General features: G+C 43.4%; 1 protein-coding gene across 1 annotated transcript in view; it reads left to right on the forward strand.

Moving 5' to 3' along the window:
• The window catches only part of slc17a8 (solute carrier family 17 member 8), a 107618-nt gene that overhangs the window by 67275 nt on the left and 16604 nt on the right, over positions 1–23739 (forward strand). Inside the window, exons 7-11 of the mRNA XM_059978546.1 lie at positions 2825–2912; positions 9578–9664; positions 12075–12217; positions 15591–15740; positions 20291–20423. Coding sequence (XP_059834529.1) covers positions 2825–2912; positions 9578–9664; positions 12075–12217; positions 15591–15740; positions 20291–20423 — 601 coding nt within the window. The remainder of the gene's footprint in view (positions 1–2824; positions 2913–9577; positions 9665–12074; positions 12218–15590; positions 15741–20290; positions 20424–23739) is intronic.

Consider the following 23739-nt stretch of genomic DNA (forward strand, 5'->3'; position numbering starts at 1 on the left):
GTCGGCATGCTTTCCAGTATAGAGTGGCTGGCTGATCGGATATCTACATGAGTGAGCGGGTGTACAGGCATACCTCATAAAGTGGCCACTGAGTGTAAGTCAGTGATGAAAAATCTAATTCTGCCAAATGAATGAGAGAGCTTTGTTCTTGATGAAGGAAGGTGCAGTTAATCTCCTGATGTGCAGGTTTATGGAGCACTGGTTAACTAATTAAATTAGTCATATTCCATATCAAACTCATAGTTCAATCACTGAAAATTAAAAAGCAGTTTAGATTCTCTTTAAAGTGTCTGCAGTGTTAAGCAATGATAAAACTGATCCTATTCTTGCCAAAGGCACTAAAGGACTCTTGTCTGATTGAGTGATATTCATTATCTTCTCTGCTCGGTTATCAGCAGTTACTGTAAAACGGGGGTGAAACGATTCAGGCAATTGGACGTAATAAAGTAATAATCTTGAATAACTGAACGTCGTCCGGCTTCTTCAGGAAGTGTGCCTACAAAGTCAGGTACATCAGGAAGAGAATAAGGGATGACCTGGGTCCATTCCTGAAGTCGGGTACTGTAGGACTGCAGAGTTCGCCTAACTCCCCAGGGAGTGATCTGGCTTTAGCTGAGGCTATGGACAGAGTGCTTATAGAGGTTTGGGTTCCTGATCTTAGGAAAGATGTGTTGGCATTGGAGAGAGTCCAGAGGAAGTTCATGAGAATGATTCCTGGAGTGAAAGGGTTAACACATTAGGAGTGTTAGTAGCCGCTGGGCCTGTATTTGCTGGAGTTTAGAAGAATGAGTTGGGGGGGCGGGGGTAGGAAACTCATTCAAACCTAATGAATATTGAAGAGCCTAGACAGAGTGGATGTAGAGAGGATGTTTCCTGTAGTCTGGGAATCTAAGACCCAAGGGTGACCTCTGCACCCTAGAATTATATCTTTGAGAAACTCAAGGATGTCCATTTAGAACAGAGATGAGGAGGAATTTCTTTAGGTAGAGGGTGGTGAATCTGTGGAATTCGTTGCCACAGATGGATGTGCAGGCTGCCCACTCAATCTATGCCTTTTATCTTGCACAGCTCTATCAAGTCATCTCTCATCATCCTTCTCTCCAAAGAGAAAAGCCCCAACCCACTCAATTTAACCTCATAAGACATGCTCTCTAATCCAGGCAGCACCCTGGCGAATCTCCTCTCAACCTTCTCTAAAGCTTCCACATCCGCCCGATAACGAGGCAATCAGAACCGGGCACAATACACAAGTGTGGTCTAAGCAGGTTTTTATAGAGCTCCAATATTACCTCGTAGCTCTTGAACTCATTCCACGACCAATGAAGGCCAACATACCATATGCCTTCTTAATCACCTTATCAACTTGTATGGCAACTTTGAGGGATCTATGGACATGAACCCCAAGATCCCTCTGTCGCTCCACACTGCTTTAATACTACCAACAACTCTATATTCTGCCTTCAAGAATATCATTGCCAGAACTATTCTCAAAGCCCGGGATGTTATACCACGGCTTTGAATGCAGCAACTCACCATTTGTTGGAGGAACTCAGCTGCTCGAGAGGTGTCTGGAGTTGGTGGTGGGGGTGGAATTGTCCATGTTTTGGGTTAGAACCCTGATCCTGGGTTTCAAATAAAAACTCGCCCAGCGCTGACGCAAGGTCTCGACCCCACACAGGTTCTGCTCGACCCACCGTTCCTCCAGCAGATTTTGTGTGTTGCTCCAGATTCGGTCACTGGCAAAGTCAGAATCAGAGCTGGGTATTTGTTGTCTGTGCCGGTAGAGCATCGCTATGTGAGGCTCCAGTGGTTAGGATCAACCATGGACGTTGCACCCTGGCTGCCTACATGAGACACAAGCCAGGGCAGTGCGGAATGGAGAGTAGGCAACTGCCCATGCAGCTGGCTCCCTCTCTGTACACCGACGAATCTGACCGATACAGGCTGGCATCTGCAGTGTCTCAGGAGTTGCCAGCCAATGTTGAACTGAATGTAGATCTGCCTCAGGGACTCCAGCTCCAGAATCCTCCTTGGAGTTTACTCCATCTAGCACAAGGCAGTGGGCGTTTGAGAGCAGAGCTTTCCTGCCCCATCTCCTAGATGAGCTGCCCACCATGGCCGATGAGCCCCATCTGTTTGAAGCGACAGGTTTTAATGCATCAGTAACCTGTCTTTGCCCCTTCTCCTGTCAGTAGAAATGGTTCCACCGGGTTTAGTAGCTAAGCCACACGTGAAGACCAGGGGCTGGACTTGCACGCCATTGGGAGCATTTAATAGGTAGCGGGAGTTTGTCTCCACATCGCTTCACCCCAGCAATGACAACCTTAGGAACATTACAATACAAAATGCTAAAGCTATAAGTTACAATAAGAATTATACAACTAATATTAAATTAAATAAGGAGTGCAAAAAGAGAGGAAAAAAGTACAGTAGTGAGTTAGTGCTATGGATTCATTGCCCATTCAGAAACTGGATAGCAAAAAGGAAGAAGCTGTTGCTGAATCATTGAGGGTGTGTCCTCAGGTTCCTGTACCTCTCCTGTGACGGTAGGAACGAGAAGAGGGCACTTCCTGGGTGGCGGGGTGCTTGATGATGGATGCTGCCTTCTTGATGCATTGCCTTTGGGAAATATGATGCTGGGGAGACTAGCCCCCATGGTGGAGCTGGCTGAGTTTAGAACCCTCTGCAGCTTTTTTCTCTCGAGTCTGCTGATGTTTGTAACTTCTTTGCCAAGGGTACATTCGGGTCAGGGGCGGCGTGCAACTGCCCCGGTATTGCTTGTTTTGATTGCATTGGATCTGAATGTTTGTTGCTGTTTTTACAGGGAGTCACCTACCCAGCATGCCATGGACTGTGGAGCATGTGGGCCCCACCTTTGGAGAGAAGCCGGCTGGCCACCATCTCTTTCTGTGGTCAGTGTCTCCTTCCTTCGTTCCTCCCCGGGCAGTGATGGGCTTAGCAGCTGGACATCAGAGTCCGAAAACACAAGAGATTCTGCAGATGCTGAAGATCCAGAGGAACACACACAAAACGCTGGAGGAACTCAGCAGGTCAGGCAGCATCCATAGAGGGGAGTAAACAGTCGATGCCTCGGGCCGGGACCCGTCATCAGGAATGGAAAGGAAAGGGGAAGAAGCTAGAATAAGGTGGTGGGAGGAGGGGGAGGAACATGATAGGGCAGACCAGGTAAGTGATAGGCGGAAAAGGTAGAAGGCAGGAACAGATGTAATCTGATCTATGAAGGAGAATAAATAATAAAGAATTTTGGGCTGAGACTTCAGCAGGACCAGAAAGGAAGGGGGAGGATACTGGAATAAGAAGGTGAGAGGAGGGGAAGGAAGACAAGCTAGAAGGAATCATCCAGCTTGTACTGCTTCCAGCATCTTCCCCCTTCCTTTCCGGTCCTGATGAAGGGTCTCATCCTGCATGGATGCTGCCTGACCTGCTGAGTTCCTCCAGCATTTTGCGTGCGTTGCTCTGGAAAACTCTTTCAGGTTTTGGACACTGTGGTGTTGGTTCCCAGTGTTGATCGAGGGGAAAGTGAACCAAGAGACTCTGAGAATTTACTGCAGATGGGAGTCTCGGTTCCAAAGTCAAGCTGCTCAGGCACTGGTTAATGCAGGAGGAGTGGAGGTGTGGTGTTGAGAAAGGTCACCGAGAAAAGGTCTTTCTTTATCCAATAATCCAGCCTTTTCCTTGCTCAATTTATTCCTTATTCTCCAGTTCTGCTGAATTTCTAATTCACCACATTCCTTCCCCAGCTACACTTAGTGTCCACCTTACTATGAACCTCCTCTACCTGGTAAAGTGGCCATTGAGTGTATGTTCCTGCTTATCTGCTGCTAGACCCCATCCACATCAAGTTTTGATGTGTTTTGGCTTCAGAGATGATCTTCTTCACACCGCTGTTGTAACACATGGTTACTTGAGTTACTGTTGCTTGAACCTGTCTGATTATCTTTCTCTGACCTTCCTCATTAATAAGGTGTTTCCACCCACAGATCTGCCGCTCACTTTTTGTTTATCGCACCAATCTCTGTAAACTTTAGAGACTGTTGTGTGTGAAATTCCCAGGAGATTAGCAATTTCTGTGAAACTCAAATCACCCTGTCTGGCACCAATAACCATTCCACTGTCAACCTCATTTCTTTCCCAACCTGATGTTTGGTCTAAACAATAACTGAACCTCTTGACCACGTCTGCAGCTTTTATGCATTGAGTTGCTGCCACATGATTGGCCGATTAGACGAGCAGATGTACACATCCAAAGTGTGTGTTATATTTTATTTCCATATATGAGAGTGGGTGCCTGGACATGCTCTGATCAGTGGTGGTGAAGGCACAAGTGCTAGAGGCATTTCCTCCTACTGTGTCTCCTCCAACGGGAAGATGATGGAGAAAGACCCACACTGACATGCTTGGTGCTTTGTAAGCCAAACTGCAGCACCACCTACTGCTCACTTGAGTAGGTTAAGGGACTCGGACAGTCTGCACTCCATGGCACAAAATCTCTGGGAAACAATTGCTGGGGCTACAAACCACCAGGAAATAACCAGCCAGATAACAATGCTGTTACAACAAATAATGGTGTTACAACGAAGTGCCAATCTGAAGAAAACACTGTAGCACCTCTACTTTATCAGAAGTTTGCGAAGGTTTGGCACATCATCTAAAACTTTCATAACCTTCTATAGATGTACAGTGGAGAGTATATTGACGGGTTGCATCATGGCCTGGTGTGGAGCTATCCCTTGAATGGAGCACACTTACATGGAGCACTGTCACAAGAAAGCAGCATCCATCATCAGGAATCCCCACCATGCAGGACATGCTCTCTTCTCACTGCTGCCATCAGGAAGGAGGTACAGGAGCCTCAGGACTCACACCAGGTTCAGGAGCAGTTATTACAACTCAATCATCAGGCTCCTGCAGTAAAATAGGCTAACTTCACTCACCCCAACACTGAACTGTTCCCACAACCTACGGACTCACTTTCAAGGACTCTTCATCTCATGATCTCAATATTTATTTATTTATTTATTTATTTATTTATTTATTATTTCGCTTGTGTTTTGTTATTTCTTTGCACTTACTATGAATGCCCACAAAAATGAATCTCGTGGTTGTATAGGGTGAAATATGCATATGTTCTTAGATAACAAATTTACTTTGAACTTTGATGCTATCACCACAGCCAATTCTCTGCAGCAATTTCTGACAACAGAACATAGCGGCACTCTTCATTTCCACCCTGTTTTCGACTGGCAGACATGAGGTAAATGTTTGCCTGGTAAACGGTATCTGATGGTAGGGCTGCCTGTTGCTATGGAGACTTATTAATATTGCTCCAAAATGGAAGCTTTTAATACAACCATTGCACATCTAACAAAGGGTGAGTTCCAATTTAATCAGCAGTCAACAATGAGACTCCTATGATGTTACAGAGAGATGAAATTTAAAGGTTTAATGTTTTCTTTCACAATGCTGAGAGAACTTTGTCCTATCTGTTGTACACCTGAGTTGAAACAAATCCCTCCTGCGCCTGTTTCAAGTTCCTGGGTGTCAACATCTCTGAAGATCTCCCCTGGGCCCAACATATTGGTGCAAATCCGAAGAAGACATGACAGCGGCTATATGTCATTGGGAGTTTGAGGAGCGGTGCTATGTCGCCAAAGACTCTCGCAGGTTTCTACAGATGTACCATGGAGAGAATTCTCACAGGTTGCATCACCGTCTGGTATGGAGGGGCCACTGCACAGGATTGGAAACAACTGCAGAAAGTTGTAAACTCAGTCAGTTCCAGCATGGGCACCACCCTCCCCAGCATCGAAGGCATCTTCATAAGGTGATAGCTCAGGAAGGCGGCATCCAGCATTAAGGACCCCCACATGACCCCTCTCATTGCCACCATGAAGGAGAAGGTGCAGAATGTTTTAGGAACAGCTTCTTCCCCTCCGCCATCAGGTTTCTCAACAGACAGTGAACCCATGAACACAACTGCATTATTCTTGTTTTCTTTTTGCTTCACTTACTTAATTTTTTTGTATATTTCTTCTTGTAATTTATAGTATATTTTATGTATTGCACTGTATTGCTGCCACAAAACAACAAATTTCACATCGTGTGTCAGCGATGACTCTGCTATGATCTGGCTGACATGGAGGGATATGTGCTAATGGAGGGAATTGGTTTGAAGGTGAAGGTTCAGCCAAGACGTCAATGAATGATGGTACAGGACTGAAAGGCCTTGACCTTTGACCTTCTCTTAGGAGCCATTAGAAAAGGGTTTTTCTCTATGGAGCGAAGGAGATGGGGGTGGGGGGGATTAACCTGATAGACATGTACAAGCTGATGCATAGATTGAGTGGACAGCAGTGCCTTTTACCTAGGGCAGAAATGGGGGCATAATTATCAGTGTCCAATGGCTAATACAAGGGGGATTGATAAGAGGCATAATACAAGGGGGCATAATTTTAAGGTGAATGGAGGAAAGTATGGGGGGAGCTGCCCATGTAAGTTCTTTCTCAGAGTGGTGTGTGAATGTAATGCCCTGCTAGGGGTAGTGGTAGAGGTAGATACATTAGGGGCATTTAAGAGACTCTTAGATGGCTACATGGATGAAAAAATAGAGGGCTGTTTACTATAATTTATGTATTTCATTTAGAGATACAGCATGGAACAGGCCCTTCCAGCCCAACAGGCAGACCACCCAGAAACCCATCACTTCACGCTGGCCTAATCACAGGACAGTTTGTGATGACTCATTAAACTACTAGCCTGTACACTTTTGGACTTTGGGAGGAAACTGGAGCACCCGGAGGAAACGCATGTGGCCATGGGGAGAATGTACGAGCTCCTTACAGACAGTAGTGGAATTAAACTCCAAACTCCGGAACACCTGGACATGTAACGGTGTTGTGCTACCATGGTGTCCCATGGCTATGCGGAGGGAAGGGTTAGTTTGTTTGTGGACTAAGTTCATAGGTCAGCATAATGGTGCGGGCAGAAGCACCTGTATTGTGCTGTAGTATTCTATTGTATGCTCCATGTGCAACTCCCCAACTCTCTCTGTGGAGCTCTGCAATTCTCTCTTTCATGACTTGTACTTACTCATTTTATCCCACCTCTTTGTTTTTAAACAACATTTACAGCCTTGTATTCTTCAAGTACCACTATACATCAATATTGTGAGACTGCACAGAAGGGGCAGTCTGGCCAGTCTCCACCCAGCTAACAAGGGTCACCTGTCGCTCATTTCCAACTCATCACCTGCAGCCTATTTAAACCCAGCTCTCAGCCACAGACCGTTGTTCACTCATTGAACCAACCAGCCTCAACTAGTTACTCCTGGACTTTGGTTATCTTGTTGCTTGTTGGGTTAAGATTCTGTTCTTTCTTGTTTTGTGACCCCTCATGGCTTGTTCTTTTGCAGTTTATTAATAAAATATCATTCACTACTAAATCATCTCCACTGCTCTGCTTTTGGGGCAAGCCTCCTCTACGATTCTTGACAAATATTCCTTGTGATTTTTTTGTATGCTAGGAGCACAATGATTGGTGATGTCATTAGTGAGGAGAAAGGATGCGTTTTCACTGGCAGGGATGTAGAGTATAACTTCTGTAGGGATCTGTGTGAACAGGGCTGGTTTCCTTAGCACACACAGAGATAAAAGAAGATTTATTGGAGATATTCCAGGAATAAAAGTGTTAGTGTATGAGGAGAATTTGATGACTCTGGGTTTGTACCCACTGGAGTTCAGAAGAATAAGGGGGACCTCCTTGAAACCTATTGAATATTGAAAGGCCTGGATAGAGTGGGTGTGGAGAGAATGTTTCCTACGATATAATGGGAGAGTCCAGGTACTGAGAGCGCAGCTTCAGAATAGAGATGTCCATTTAGAACTGGGATGAGCAGGACATCCTAGACTCCCCCACTACAGGAAACATCCTTTCCACATCCACTCTATCTGTGTCCTCTGGTCCTAGACTCCCCCACTACAGGAAACATCCTTTCCACATCCACTCTATCTAGACCTTTCAGTATTTCTTTGTGATGTTCTGATGACGGGCCTTGGCCCGAAATGTCATCTGTGCTCTTTTTCCCTGCCTGGCCTGCTGAGTTCCTCCAGCATTTTGTGTGTTTTGCTTGGACTTCCAACATCTGCAGATTTTCTCACCTTTCAATATTCGATAGGTTTCACAGAGATCTCCCCTCATCATTCTAAACTCCAGCGAGTTTAGGGGTAACACGAGGGGGAACTTCTTTACTCAGAGAGTGATAGCTGTGTGGAATGAGCTTCCAGTAGAAGTGGTAGAGGCAGGTTCGATATTATCATTTAAAGTAAAATTGGATAGGTAAATGGACAGGAAAGGAATGGAGGGTTATGGGCTGAGTGCAGGTCAGTGGGACTAGGTGAGAGTAAGTGTTCGGCACGGACTAGAAGGGCCGAGATGGCCTGTTTCCGTGCTGTCATTGTTCTATGGTTTATATGGAGTACAAGCCTAGAACCATTAACTACTTCTTATACATTAACCTTTTCATGAGGGGTATCTTCTTCGCTCAGAAGGTGGTGAGAGTGTGGAGCAAGCTTTCAGCAGAGGTGTTGGATGCGGGTTTGATTTCAACATTTAAGAGATGTTTGAATAGGTACATGGATGGGAGGGGTATGGAGGGTTATGATCTAAGTGTGGGTCAATGGGACTGGACAGAAGGACAGAAGGCATGCACTAGATGCACCAAAGGGCCTATTTCTGTGCTGTAGTGTTCTATGACTTGATGACTGTGAGTAGTGCCAGTAAATGCGATTTGTGCAAATGGATACTGGATCAACGATCAGCTTTGTTCACCATATACACTTACAGGTATCAGGAACTTGCTGTGGTGTGTTGGTCAGTGTGTGATATGAAACAGTCAACAATTATAAAGAGTAAAGAATTCTGTTAAATAAATTCAGAATTATGGATATTGATTAAAATGTGCATAAATATATAAATATCAGCATGCGTTTACAATGTAAACAGTATTATAAAACATGGTGTGAAGTGGTGTACGGTGATGGGGGTAATAGATGGTTGGCGTGGATAGGGTTACCTGTGCTTTATTACTAGTGACTCTGTTCTATCAGAGCAGTGGTCAGAAAGCAGTGGAAGAAGTACATTTGTATCTATCTTTCTAGCTCCCTATCTCTCTCTCTCTCTCTCTCTCTACCTTCCTATTTGTCTGTATCTGTCTCTCTTTATCTTTCTATCAATCTATCTGTGTATCTTTTTATCCAGGCTAGGAAAGAAAGCCAATTTATGGATGGGGTGACAACAGTTCCTCTTTCCCGCAGTCCATCCACTTCAGGAATCAATTGAGCCATGTGTTACGGTGGCTTTGCCACAGATCCTGTTTAGGTAATCCGTTATGAGGTATGGTGGTTTCATATTGATCCTGTATCACCGATCCTGTTGAGGTAACTGATCATGAGATATGGTGATTTCCCACAGATCCTGTTTGGGTTATTGATTACACACTACAGTTATTTCTCCACAGAGCTGGGCCTTGCTCTCATCCTCTCCTGTGTGTTCTCTTCAGGTTCCTATGCGGGGGCTGTTGTGGCAATGCCTCTGGCTGGGTTGCTAGTCCAATACAAAGGCTGGTCTTCTGTCTTCTATGTTTACGGTGAGTCCCAGGAGAATCCAGTGGCTGCTTGTTCTGAAGTTCAAATTGATTGGAGTGTTTGGGTTCAATTTCAATGATAAGAGAAGTTTGGATAGGTACATGGATGGGAGGGGTATGGAGGGTTTTGGTGAAGTGTGGGTCAATGGGACTGGACAGAAGGCATGGACTAGATGGGCCAAAGGGCCATTTCTGTTCTGTAGTGCTCTATGCAGGTCAATGCAACTAGCCAGAACAATAGCTTGGCACACACTAGATGGGCCGAAGGGCCTGTTTCTGTGCTGTAGTGTTCTATGACTTTGGGTCTAAGTCCTTGTTGCTGAGAGCAGTTACCTCTGCACAGTGCTGGCAGAGTGGGAAAATTCATATTACTATCCTTGAAATTAATTTTTCCAACTATCGATCTACCTACCTTACCAATCTATTATATTTATATGTGTGTGTGTGTGTGTGTATAAATATATATATATATATATACAGTATACCAGTCTATCTTCCTATTTTCCTATCTGCCTGTCTATCTGCTGTTGTAGACCTTTTGTCAATGGAACTAGTTTAGGAAATTCTCTACGCAATTTGTAATTAATCGAAGCTCACACTTTATTGTCTCTGCACAACAACAGAACTGTGTTGACCCCGGGCCAATAACTTAGAATATGAATTCTACTGTTCCCTCTGTACCAATGCTCACTCAGACTACTTCTCCAATTTATAACACCGAAACAGGGGAACTCCATTGACCAGATGATCGATCCTTTCTTCTCCCAGCCCGGCATGGGGCTTCTTCTTCGTGATGTGATTCTCTGGAGTTATCGCTGATGGCACAAATGAAGTGTCCACTTTTATATTCGTTCATCAGTTCAGATGTGGTATTCCAGTGTCACTGGATGCACATCACCTGGTTGGCCCGTAACACCTTTTTATTGGCTCTGGTTCCGAGCTACAACCCACATAGTTCTATGGTTTCTACTCCCCCACCCTCATGTCTTTGTTTCTTTCAACTCTACTGGTTCTAACAAGCCAAACTAGGTGACCCAGACACTGAGTCTAATGAAATTACAGATCACTTCTTCAGTAGGTTTGGCACTTTGTGTAATAAACGGCTACTTGTCTGAGAATGGTCTCAGGTTTAGCAGGTCATTACCTGAAGCTCCTTGTGTCCACATTCAATCACTCTGATTAGATGATCCCAGTTCAGTTCAGAGTCCACAAGGTGGATGGGTGGGGTGGGTGGGGGGAAATGGCAACGACAATCTCACAGAATGGGCATCTCCATCCCAACGTACTGGACCCATACAATTTCAACACTTTCTTCCATATTTCAGATCCACCATGGCCAACACTGTCTGCCTATTTGACCTAGAAGGGAAATGCTTTCAATGGTGTCCCCCAGGATCAGAAACCCTTGGGGAGGTCATAGGTTTGTGGGGTGTTGTTGGAATGGGTAACCACAATGAATTTTGTACATGCCAAAGTCATTTTCCCACTCTGACAGCCATGAAGCTGGGACAGGGCCTTGTCAATTGTCAAAGCTATGCGGTAAGGTTGACTGGTTGTCACCGTTGAAACATTCCCTATGAGATAACAGAGATCCCTGCGGAAGGTTAAGCAGGAACATCCCACACCAGCAATTTCAGACTCTTATATAACCCCAAGGGCTGTCGTTCTCGTCAGCCACTGTTCTGATGGAAATAAAAAGTCAGTCCCTCACTGGGTCTAAAGCCCGAAACCCCCTCCTCAATAATAACTTCACCAGAAAAAATGCAGTAGTTTATATAGTTTGTAAAACCGCCAACTTCTGAAGAACTGTACTAACGTTATGGCCCAGAAAGCTCAGCAGTGACTCTACTTCCTCAGAAAGCTGAGGGAATTTGGCACATTGCCTTCGACCCTCACCAGTTCTTGTTCGTACACTATAGAAAGCATTCTGTCTGGATACATCATGGCTTGGAATGGCAACAGCTCTGCACGTGACCACGAGAAACCGCAGAGAGTCGCGGACACAGCTCAGCACATCTCGGCAACCAGCTTCCCCTCCAAGGGATCGGTCTACACTTCTCTCTTCCTGTAAAGCAGCCAACATAATCAAAGGTGTCACCCACTCTGGACGGTCCCTCTTCGCCCCTCTCCCATCAGATTCAGCCACTCGACAGGAGTTGCTGTGTGAGCAAGTTTTGAAGTGACAGTTGGTAACTTCTTGCTTATAAGTAAAATTGTAGGATATCGAAACTATTTGTTTTCTCCAGATAATTACAATGTCATTCACTTGTATCACTTCATTGGAGCTGTTACCCTTGTACTAACTCAGTGCACTTTTATGAAATGATCTGTGTGGATGGTAGGCAGGACAAAATTCTTCACACTAACATGTGACGTTAATAAACCAGTTTTATCTTCTTTTCCCATTTCCCAGGTATGTTTGGGATGATCTGGTACGTATTTTGGCTGCTCCTCGCCTACCAGAGTCCAGCAAAGCATCCGACTATAACCAGCGAAGAGAGGACATATATTGAGTCCAGTATTGGGGAGAGGGCGTCTCTCATCAATACCAACCAGGTCAGACTGCAGCAAGCACCTAGCTGCAGGAAAGATGCCAATAAGATTGAAAGAGTACAGGGAAATTTTACGAGGATGTTGCTGGGACTTGAGGACCTGAGTTATAAGGAAAGACTGCATAAATTAGGACTTTATTCCCTGGAGTGCAGGGGAACGAGGGGAGATTTGTTAGAGGTTTATAAAATTATGAGGGGTATAGATAGGGTAAGTGCAAGCAGGCTTTTTCCACTGATGTTTGGTGTGACTAGAACTTGAGGTCATGGGTTGAGGGTGAAAGGTGAAATATTTAAGGAGAAATTGAGGGTGAACATCTTCACTCAGAGAGTGTGCAATGGGCTACCAGTGGGAGTGGGGTCAAATGAAACATTTCAGTGAAGTTTTGAAAGGTACATGGGAGGGGTATAGAGTGAGTAACACATACTTTGTCACATTGTCTTGGACCCCACCATGCTGCTGGATCCGGGAGGGGATGTCGAGAGGGTGGGTCTGGACCTGTGTTACCCTCAACTCACCTAAAATCCATTCACGCACATGCTGTTCCTCTCTGAGGAGGGGGTACATCAAACCCCACTAACTGACTGAAAGGAACCATCATCATCCTACGGGACGGACAAGAAGAAGAAGAAGACTTTGTCACATCCACCTATCAACCCCCACCCCCCGCAGGCTTCTCACTTCATTCCCATTCTCCTGCTCCCTTACTGGTCCATCGTTCCCCCTTCTACTGGATTCCCCTATCTTCTCTAGCTCCTTCTCCACGGCTTTCCCTCCACATTTTTTACACTGGATATCTTCCCTCCTTTTTCCCAGTTCTGATGAAGGTTCTGGACCCAACACATTGACTATCCATTTCCCAGATACTGTCTGACCTGTTAAATTTGTGTTGCTGAAGAGTTCAGAGAACGCTCTTTTCCCAGAGAGGTGAGAATACGGAGGTCAGACCCATGGTGAATAGTTGAGGGGTCATGAGCTGACTCTCATATTTTCCAATCACAGAGAAAGAGGTTATTTGGCCCATCAAATCCATGCTAGTAACCAGCACAGTCCGATCATTCGCATTCTGCAATTGTAAGCAAACTGACCTCCCAAGGCATCCATTTTGGGACCTGGGTGGAAAGTAGAGCAGCCAAGAGGAATTCAAGTGGTATAGGGAGAGCATGCAGACTCCACTTAGACAGCATCAGAGGTCAGCATCGAAACTTGGCCTCTGGAGCTTTGATACAGAGATTCTACCTGCAGTGCCACTGGTTACACGAGAGGAAAAAGACATAGGAGTAAAGTTAGGCCATTTGGCCCATTGAGTCTGCTCTTCTATTCCATACTGGCCGATTTATTATCCTTCTCAACCCCGTTTTTCATGTCTTCTCCCTGTAACCTTTGATATCCTGACTAATCAAGAACCTATCAACCTCTGCTTTAAATACACCTAATGACTTGGCCTCCACAGTCATCTGGGGCAACAATTCCATAGATTCATCACACTTTGGCTAAAGAAATTCCTCCTCAACTCTATTCTAAAGGGACAACCTTGTATTCTAAGCCTGTGCCCTCTGATCCTAGATTCCCCTGCTATAGGAAGTATCCGCTTCACATCCACTCTATATATTCAGTAGATTTCAGTGTCACTGCTCATTCTTCTAAACTCCAGCAAGTACAGACTCAGAGCCATCAAACGCACCTCGTACGTTAAAACTTTCATTACTGGGATCATTCTCGTGAACCTCCTCTGGACCCTCTCCAGTGCCAGAACATCTTTTCTTAGATAAGGGATCCAAAACTGTTGGCAATACTCCAGGTGAGGCCTCACCAGTGCCTTAGAAAGCCTTAGCATTACATCTTTGCTTTTGTATTCTAATCTCCTTGAAATGAATGCTAACATTGCATTTGCCCTCCTCACCACTGACTCAGCTTGCAAGTTAACCTTTTCAGAATCACGCACAAGGACTCCCAAATCCCGTTCAACCTCCTATTTCTGAGTTTGCTCCCATTTCAAAGTTCAAAGTAAATTTATTATCAAAGTATGTACATATGTGTCACCATATACAACCCTGAAATTTCTTTTCTTGTGGGCATTCAAGAAACACAATAGAATCAGTGAAAGACCACACCCAACAGGACAAACGGCAACCAATGTGAAAAATAAACAACAAAAATAAATAACAATAATAATAAAATAATAAATAAGCAATAAATGTCAAAAACATGTAATGAAGAGTCCTTGAAAGTGAGTTCACTCCAGTGAGAATAGTTCAGTGATGGGGTGAGTCCAGTTACCCCCTCCGGTTCAAGAGGCTGATGGTTGAGGGGTAATAACTGTTCCTGAACTTGGGGCTGCAGGTCTTGAGTCTTCAGTGCCTTTTTCCTGATGGCTGCAGTAAGAAGAGAGCATGGCCTGGATGATGGATATTGATTTCCTGTGGCATTGCTCCATATCGACATGCTGAATGGTGGGGAAGGCTTTACCAGTGATGGACTGGGCCATATGCTCTACTTTTTGTAGGCTTTTCTGTACAATGGCATTGGAGTTTCCATACCAGGCCATGATACAACCAGCCGCTATACTCTCCACCACACATCTACAGAGGCTTGTCAAAATTTTAGATGACATGCTGAATCTTTGCAAACTACTCAGAAGGTAGAGGTGCTATCATGCTTTCTTTGTAATGACACTTGCGTGCTGGACCCAGAACAGATCCTCTGAAAAGATAACACCAAGGAAATTAAAGTTGCTGAACTCTCCACCTCTCATCCCCCCCGTGCACCTGTGCTGATGGAGATTGTAGAGGAGATGATGTTTCCAATCCAAACTTACTGGGGTAATCCAGGATCCAATTGCACAAGGGGGCATTGAGGCTGAAATCTTGAAGCTTATTAATAAATTTTGAGGGGATAATAGTATTGAATGCTGGGCATGAAGAGCATCATGATGTATGCCTCCCTGCTGTCCAGATGTTCCAGGACTTCTATCCACTGCCATGGATAGAAGACTGGCTGATTGGCAAGAGGGAAAGGGTGGGAATAAAGGGGGCCTTTTCTGGTTGGCTGTCTTTTTCTAGTAGAGTCCCACGGGGTCAGTGTTATATGTCAATGATTGGGATGTCGGAATTGATGACTTTGTGGAGGGGCAGGTAGTGCTGAGGAAGCAGGGAGTCTGCAGAAGGACTGGGACAGATTGGGAGAATGGACACAGAATGGCAGATGGAAAATAGTGTGGGGAAAGCTACGGTCATGCACTACAGTAGAAAGAAATAAAGGTGTAATTTTCTAAACGGGGAGAAAGTTCAAAAGTCAGCAGTGCAAAGGGAGTTGGTAGTTCTTGTGCAGGATTCCCAAAAGGTTATGACGATGGTACCTGTGTCTGACCTCCACACAGAAGTTCAGGACACCATGGCTGAAGTTCTTCACCTCCATGCCAGTGTATGCTATCATCGTGGCCAATTTCTGCCGCAGTTGGACCTTCTACTTATTGCTTATCAGCCAGCCTGCCTACTTTGAGGAAGTCTTCGGTTTTCCCATCAGCAAGGTAAGCTAACAAAAATCCCCCACTCTCCCTCCTTTGGATTTACTCTGTGGTATATGGTCTCAAAGTTCAAACTAAACTTATTATCAAAGTACACATCACCATATAGAGCCTTGAGGTTGATTTTCTTGTAGGTATTGACAGCAATAAAAGAAACACAATATAATCAATGGAAAACTGCACAAAGCAAGACAGGCAAACAACTAGTGTGCAAAAGGCAACAAACTGCAAATACAAAAGAGATTAAAAAAACAAAATAATAATAATAAATATATAAGCAATCGATATCTAGAACATGAGATGGAGAGTCCTTGAAAATGAGTCCTGAGGCTCCTGTACCTCCTTCCTGATCAAGTTCAAATTTAATTGTCATTCAACCATATATAAATACCCATGAATACAGCCAAACAAAAATGTGTTACTCTGGGGCCAAGGTGAAAACACAATATCAACAGAACAAGATACATACTGTTAGATAGCAGTAAATTACAGTCACACAAAAATAAGTATATAGCCCAAGTCCCTGAGTCCATGAATGTTGCAGTAATCTGCAGTCAAAAACAATACAGCTTGTCTCTGCCGAGCAAACACTGGAGAGCAGCACCAATGGCACCGATATGGATATTGCTCCATACCCCTCTGGCACCGACTCTGATGTCCCTCTCTGGGTGGCTGCAAACAGGCATCTGGTGGCAGGGTCTCACATGTTGCCTGGATCACACTGCTTGGTCTGACACCATCATCCCTGGTCCCAGGGACACACAGCGAAGACTAAAACATGGACTTTGAGAGTTTTATTCAGAGTCAAAGGGGTCAACCTGTTGACACTCAGCAATAACGATCCCTACTGGGGCAATGAAGTTCCATCTATCAGGATGTCTACCTTTTGGAATCTGTATTTCTGTCATGCCTTCTCCTACTTCAGAACACTTCGAACATTTACAGCCAAAACTCTCATTTCTCATAATCTCTTCTCTCTTTTAATTTCTGTTCTGCTCTTTCTATCACTGTCTCACTTCTTTTCTCCATATCTTCCCTCGTTATTGTTTTTCTCTTCCTCCATTTCTTTCTTTGTCTCTTTCTGTAACCCTATTTCTCTCTCACTCACTCATACTGTCTTTATCTGTAGGTCCATTTCTGTCTCCCCATCTTTCCCCCTCTCCCTCTCCTTCCCCCTTCCTTTCCCTTCCCTTCTCCCCTGTCCCTCCACCCTCCCCCTCTTCCCCCTCCTTTCCCTCTCCCTACCCACTCCCTCCTCCACACTTCAATTAACAAATTAATTGTTACTCTGGATCTGATGCAGTATACAAATCACAAAAGATAGAGAACACAATAACTGAAAAAACAATAAACATAAATACATTGGATAGTTTACATACATAGATTGACTATATGTCCATAAAGTGGTGCTAGGGTGTAAAGGTGACTGACAGGAATTAATAAAGCAGTGGTGGGTTAGTGGGTCGAGATGTTGACCTGCCTTACTGCTTGGGGGAAGAAATGGTTTTTCAGTCTGGTGGTCCTGGTGTGGGGAGGGGGAGGGTGGGTTTCTTCGCAGTGTCACCAGCCCTTTTCCAGCACCTTTCTGGACATATGCCCTTGCTGATGGGTAAGCTGGTGCTTCTCTGTGAACAGAAAGAGTGGGTTAGAATTCTGGCCAAAGATTCATCTGGAATATTATATTCAATGACAGGTGAAGTTAAATTAATAAAAGCATTGAACTCACCTGCTATCTGATCGGAAGAGGATCCAATAACACCACAGAAATCTGTTTCATTAAAAACCCTTCATTATTCTCACTTCCCGTCACGCTGGGCTGGTGCAGTTCCAAGCAATAATATTATCACACACATGACAGGATAACTGTGAGAGATGTAATTAAACAGAAAGCCCAAGACTATGGAAGGAGCAGCCTTAACCAGCCAGCATAACAATAAACGATAGACAACGAAATATCAATCATGGAGAGGGATAATACGATGAGATATGTCGCCTGGCAGCTAGTTAATGAATTAATGCGGGGGCTGCGTGAGTGAATAGAGGGGAGGAAAGGAAAGAGAGTATTCTTGCTGGGTCGTTTGTAAGGCATTAGTCAGACCACATGAGGAGTATTGTGAGCAGTCTTAGGCCTCTCATCTCAGAGGGGATGTTCTGGCTTCGCGAAGTTCCTGAGGAGGTTCACAAGAACATTGTTAATGCTCGAGGTGTGTTTGATGCCTCTGAGCCTGCACTAGCTGGAGTTTAGAAGAATGAGGGGAGAATCTGATTGAAACCTGTCAAATATTGAAAGGCCAAGATAAAGAATATGTTTTCTATCGTGAGAGCGTCTATGACCAGAGGGCACAGTCTCCAAATAGAGGAGCATCCATTTAGAGCAGATGAGGAGTTTTTAGGCAGGGGACAATGAATCTGTGAAATTCATTGCCAAGTCATTGGGTCTATTTAAAGTGGAGGATGATGCATAAAAACATAGAAACATAGAAAATCTACAGCACAATACAGGCCCTTCGGCCCACAAAGTTGTGCTGAACATGTCCCTACCGTAGAAATCACTAGGCTTACCCATAGCCCTCTATTTTACTAAGCTCCATGTACCTATCCAAAAGCCTCTTAAAAGACCCTATCTTATCCGCCTCCACCACCGTTACTGGCAGCCCATTCCACACACTCACCATTCACTGAATGAAAAACTTACCCTTGACATTTCCTCTGTACCTACTCCCCAGCACCTTAAACCTGTCCTTGATTACGGCCTTGACTAGTCAGGGTGTCAAAGATTACGGGGAGAAGACAGAGGAATGGGGTTGAGAGGAATAATAAATTGGCTATGATGGAATGGCAGAGCAGACTTGATGGGCTGAATGGCCTAATTCTGCTCCTATGTCTTATGGTCTTTTAAAGGAGCATTCTGGCCTTTATTGGAGAGCTGTCTTTAAAATGATTGAAGTTGTTTCCTTTAATGGGTGGAGAATTATAAAGAGAGAACTCTTCAATAGTCACGAAGGGTTTTGCCGGATTACGTGAGGAGAAGCTTTTCCGGAGCAAGAGAGTGAGATGCAAAGACGCAGTCAGGGGGATTAAGCAATAAACAATGGAGAAGCAGGAGTAGAATTTCTCTGTATCAAGTTGTGTGATCTGCCATACACTTTCTAAAAGAGTGGTGTGAGTGAATTCAGCAGGGACTTTATTATTATAGTCACATGTACCAGGGTATGTGAAAATCTTTGTTTTGCATGGTTAATGCAATAATGGACATTATTGTCAGATGTGCTGAGATGGTGAAAATTTGTCTTGCGTGCTGTTCATCCAGGTCAGATCGTTGAGGTAGAACAATGTAAAACAGTAACAGAATGTAGAATAAAGTGTAACAACTCCACAGAAAGTGTAGTACAGGCAGACAATAAGCTGCAAGCTGGAGATAGTGAGATCCAGAGATCATTGCATTGTACAAGAGTTCAATCAAAGTTCAAAGTAAATTTATTACCATGTATAACCCTGAGATTCATTTTCTTGTAGGCATAATAGAATAATAATCATAATAGAATCAATGAAAACCACACTAACTTGAGCATTCAATCAGTGGGCAAAAAGAAACTGAAAATACAAAAAGAAAATAGTAATAATAATAAGCAATAAATATCGAGAACATGAGATGAAGAGTCCTTAAGAGAGAGTTCATAGGTTGTGGGAACGGATCAGTGATGGGATAAGTGAAGTTATCTCCTTTGGCTCAAGAGCCTGATCATTGAAGGCAATAACTGTTTCTGAACCTGGTGGTGTGGGTCTATAACAGTGGGATGGAAGCTGTTTTTGAGCCTGGTGGTGCTGTTTTCAGGTTTTTGAATGTCCTACCCAATGGGAGAATGGAGAAAAGAGAATGTCCAGGATGGACATCTTCATTCACTCCTGATGAAAAGTCTCCCAAGTGCCGACTGTTTATCCCCATCTGTCAAAGCTGCCTGACCTGCTGAGTTCCTGCAGAACTGTGTGTATGTTTGCTAACAGCACCCAAGTTCTAGAAACAATTCCATTGATCTTCAGTACCGTTTGATCAGATGTCCCCTCTGAGTTACAGGGAATTTCAGGCAATACCTCATAGTTTGACCCTTGAAATCAGATAATATTGAAATCAATAGGTTCTGTGATAGATAAGATGAACTGAGAATTTCCCTGATTCAATTAAAACACAGGACTGATGAGATTTTTTGTGACTGTAGGTACTATTGTAGGTATACGTGTTCTGTGTGACTGTAGGTGCTATTGTAGGTATACGTGTTCTGTGTGACTGTAGGTGCTATTGTAGGTATACGTGTTTTGTGTGACTGTGCAGTGCTTTGAGCCTTGGCCCTGGAGAAATGCTGTTTCATTTAACTGTATACCGATGTGTGGTAGAATGACAATTGAACTTTTAAAGATGTGAGGAATTATACAACAGTTTGCCTAACTGTTGCCATTAACAATGTAGGCATCTTTATAAAGTTGACGTGTGCAAGCATGTTGAATACATGATTCTTCAATGCCTCTAAAAGTATTTTGGATGGTTTTCCTGGAAGGTGGGAATGCTGTCAGCTGTACCGCACATGGTGATGACAATCGTCGTTCCAATCGGAGGGCAGATCGCTGACTTCTTGAGGAGCCGAAATATCTTGTCCACAACATCCGTCCGGAAGATCATGAATTGTGGAGGTAAGAGGGGAGTCAGATTCCATAGGATATTCACCCCATCCTAGAACTTAGAGCATGGGATATAGAACACAGTTCAAAGTGAATTTATTATCAAGGTACATACAGTATATGTCACCATATACAATCCTGAGATTCATTTTCTTGCAGGCATTCACAGGAAATACAAAGAAGCACACACTATAGAATCAATGAAAAACCACATACAGTAAAGGTGGACAGACAACCAATATGCAAAAGGCAACAAACTATGCAAATACAAAAGAAAAAAAACCTAAATAATATCAAGTAGATAATGAATAAATATCGAGAACATGAGTTGAACATATAACATAGTCCAGGCCCTTCAGACCACAATGCGGTGCCAAACTTTTAACCTACTTTAAGATCAATTTAACCCCTCCCACATTGCCCTTCATTTTTCTTTCATCCATGTATCTAAGAGTCTCTTAAGTATCACCAATGTATATGCCTCAACTGCCATCCCTGGAGGCATGTTCTGCACACTCATCACTACAAACTACACCCTATCCTACATATTCCTCCAAACACCTTACCATTATGCCCTCTCATATTAGGAACATAGAAAACCTACAGCACAATACAGGCCCTTTGGCTCACAATGCTGTGCTGAACATCGCAAACACGAGGAAATCTGCAGATGCTGGAAATTCAAGCAACACACACAAAATGCTGGTGGAACGCAGCAGGCCAGGCAGCATCTATAGGAAGACACATTGTCGACCCTTCGTCAGGAGTCCTGTGAGGCCACTGTGCTTCTCCCTATAGATGCTGCCTGGCCTGCTGCGTTCCACCAGCATTTTGTGTGAGTTGCAGTGCTGAACATACCAGGTTTCATTGCACATGTGATAAATAATTGAATTTGAAATCTGAATTTTCTGCCCGAGAGATCCATGGAGATTCAGATGTTAAGTGCATTCAAGATGGGTGTTGGAACAATTTTCAAACATTATGGAAATGATAAGTTAGGAAGTTAGAACATTAGAAATTTAGAAAGTGGTTGACAAGAACTGGTAATTTGGTCTAACAAAGCTTGCCAAATTCCTGTTCACAGAGTGTGTTGAAATAACTATTGAGTTTAGACTTGAAAGTCTCTAAAGTATTACTCTCAACTACAAAATTAGGTAGTTTGTTCCATCTGTCCACAACTCACTGTGTAAAGAAATGCTTCCTGATGTTAGTCTGAAATCTCCCTTTAACCAGTCTCCACCCGTGGCCCCCATGTCCTCGTTGATGGATTAATTCTGAAGTAGCAGCTGGCATCCACATTGCTTATACCCTTAATGATTTTGAACACTTCTATCATGTCTCCTCTCATTCTGTGTCTTTTAGATTAAAAGGATTTAATTCTTTCAATCTTTCTTCATAGCTCATACACTGCAGACCTGGAATTAATCTAGTTGTCCTTCTCTGAACTTTCTCCAGTGCATTCACCTCCCACACAAAATATGGATACCAAAATTGTACACGGTATTCAAGGTGTGTCCTCACAAGCACGTTAAAGAGCTTAAGGGAAACTTCTCTTGACCCGAACTCCACTGGGTGCATTATATAGCCCAACATGTTTGGCACAGCATTGTGGACCAAAGAACCTGTATTGTGCTGTAGGTCTTCTATGTTTCTATGTTTTTTAACATTCTATTAGACTTCCTAATCACTTCTGTGCATTGCCTAGATGTTGATAGTGAAGAGTCTACCTGGACGCCCAAATCTTCTCATAGAGTGCACTTTATAACTCAAGACCCCTACATTGTACATTTGTATCTAATATTTCTACTTCCTATATGTTTACTTATGTTAAACTTCATCTGCCATTTACTTGACTGCATCTGGATTTTGTTCAGATCCAACTATTGATTCTGCTGCCTGAGTGTTACTGGCCCATCCCCCTAACTTTGTGTCATTGGCAAACTTTGCTAGTTTATTTGTTGTGCTTATGCAAATCATTAATGTAAATTAAAAACAGCAGAGACCCCAAAACTGATCCCTGTGGAGCCCCACTTTTACTATCTTCTAGATGTGAAAAAGCTCCTGTTACCATAACTTGTTGTTTTGGTTTTTTTTTTGAGCCAATTCTGCACTCATTCGCACATCTTGCTCTGAATCTCTACATCCTGTAATTTGATTATTAATCTTTAGTGGGGTACCTTGTCAAATGCCTTCTGAAAGTCCATGTAAATGATATCAACCACTCTATTGTTATCATAAATTTTAGTTGTCTCTTCATAGAACTCCATCATATTAGTAAACATGATCTCACCTGTCTGAATCTGCGCTGGCTTTCTGTTAACATGCCTGTTCTTATCAGCTGCTTTTCCAACTCATTCTTTATTGATGTTTCCATTATCTTACCTACGATACACATTAAGCTTATTGATCTGTAGGTACCAGGGTCAGTGCAGTCACCCTTCTTATATACCGGGACAACATTAGCCCATTTCTGGTCCTTTGAGATTTCACTTGTTTTCAATGACTTTTGAAAATACTTGTTAGGGGTTTGTATGTATAATTACAAACATCTTTAAGTTTCCTTGGATATACATTGTCTGGCCCTGGAAATTTATTAACTTTCAGCCTTTTCAGCTGAAGCAGGACCTTGCTTTCAACGATCTCTTAGTCACTTAAAACAACCTTATTTTTCTCTACACTTATGGGCATATTGTTAACATTTTCGCAGGAGAATACCAACAAAATATCAAGAGTATCCACTATGTCCTTCTCTGTGTAATTTATCACCCTACTATTATTCCTAATAGACTTAACTTCTTCCTTGACATTTTTTTTACTACTAAAGTATTGAAAAACTCTCTTAGGGTCAATCTTGGCATTATCAGCAATATCCTTCTCAACCTTCCTTTTGGCAATCTGAATTTCCCTCTTGACTCTCATATTTTCATATGCCCTGGAGTTAATATCATTCCTATTTTTTCTCTATTCCTTATACAGCTGTCTTTTCTACAATAACTTTTAACATATATCTTTATTCATCCATTTATCTGATCTATTGTTTTTATCGTTTCTCTTGACCTTGGGTATGAACACTTCCTGCATCGTGTATATCACCTCTTCAAATTGATGCCATTCTTCCTCAGCTGACTCGATGCCAAGCAGGTTCCTTCCAGTTTACCTTCTGAAGTCCTTGTCATATCTGCACAAATGTTGCTTTTCTGAAATTCAATTCAATGACTTTGTTTTTTACTGATATACTCTCCCAAAAAACTTCAAAACTATCAATGTTACGAGTGTTTATTCCTGAAGGTGCAACAACTTCCCTACTCAGAATTCTATCCTGATTGTT

Source organism: Hypanus sabinus, chromosome 8, assembly GCF_030144855.1.
Source record: "Hypanus sabinus isolate sHypSab1 chromosome 8, sHypSab1.hap1, whole genome shotgun sequence".
Lineage (NCBI taxonomy): Eukaryota > Metazoa > Chordata > Chondrichthyes > Myliobatiformes > Dasyatidae > Hypanus > Hypanus sabinus.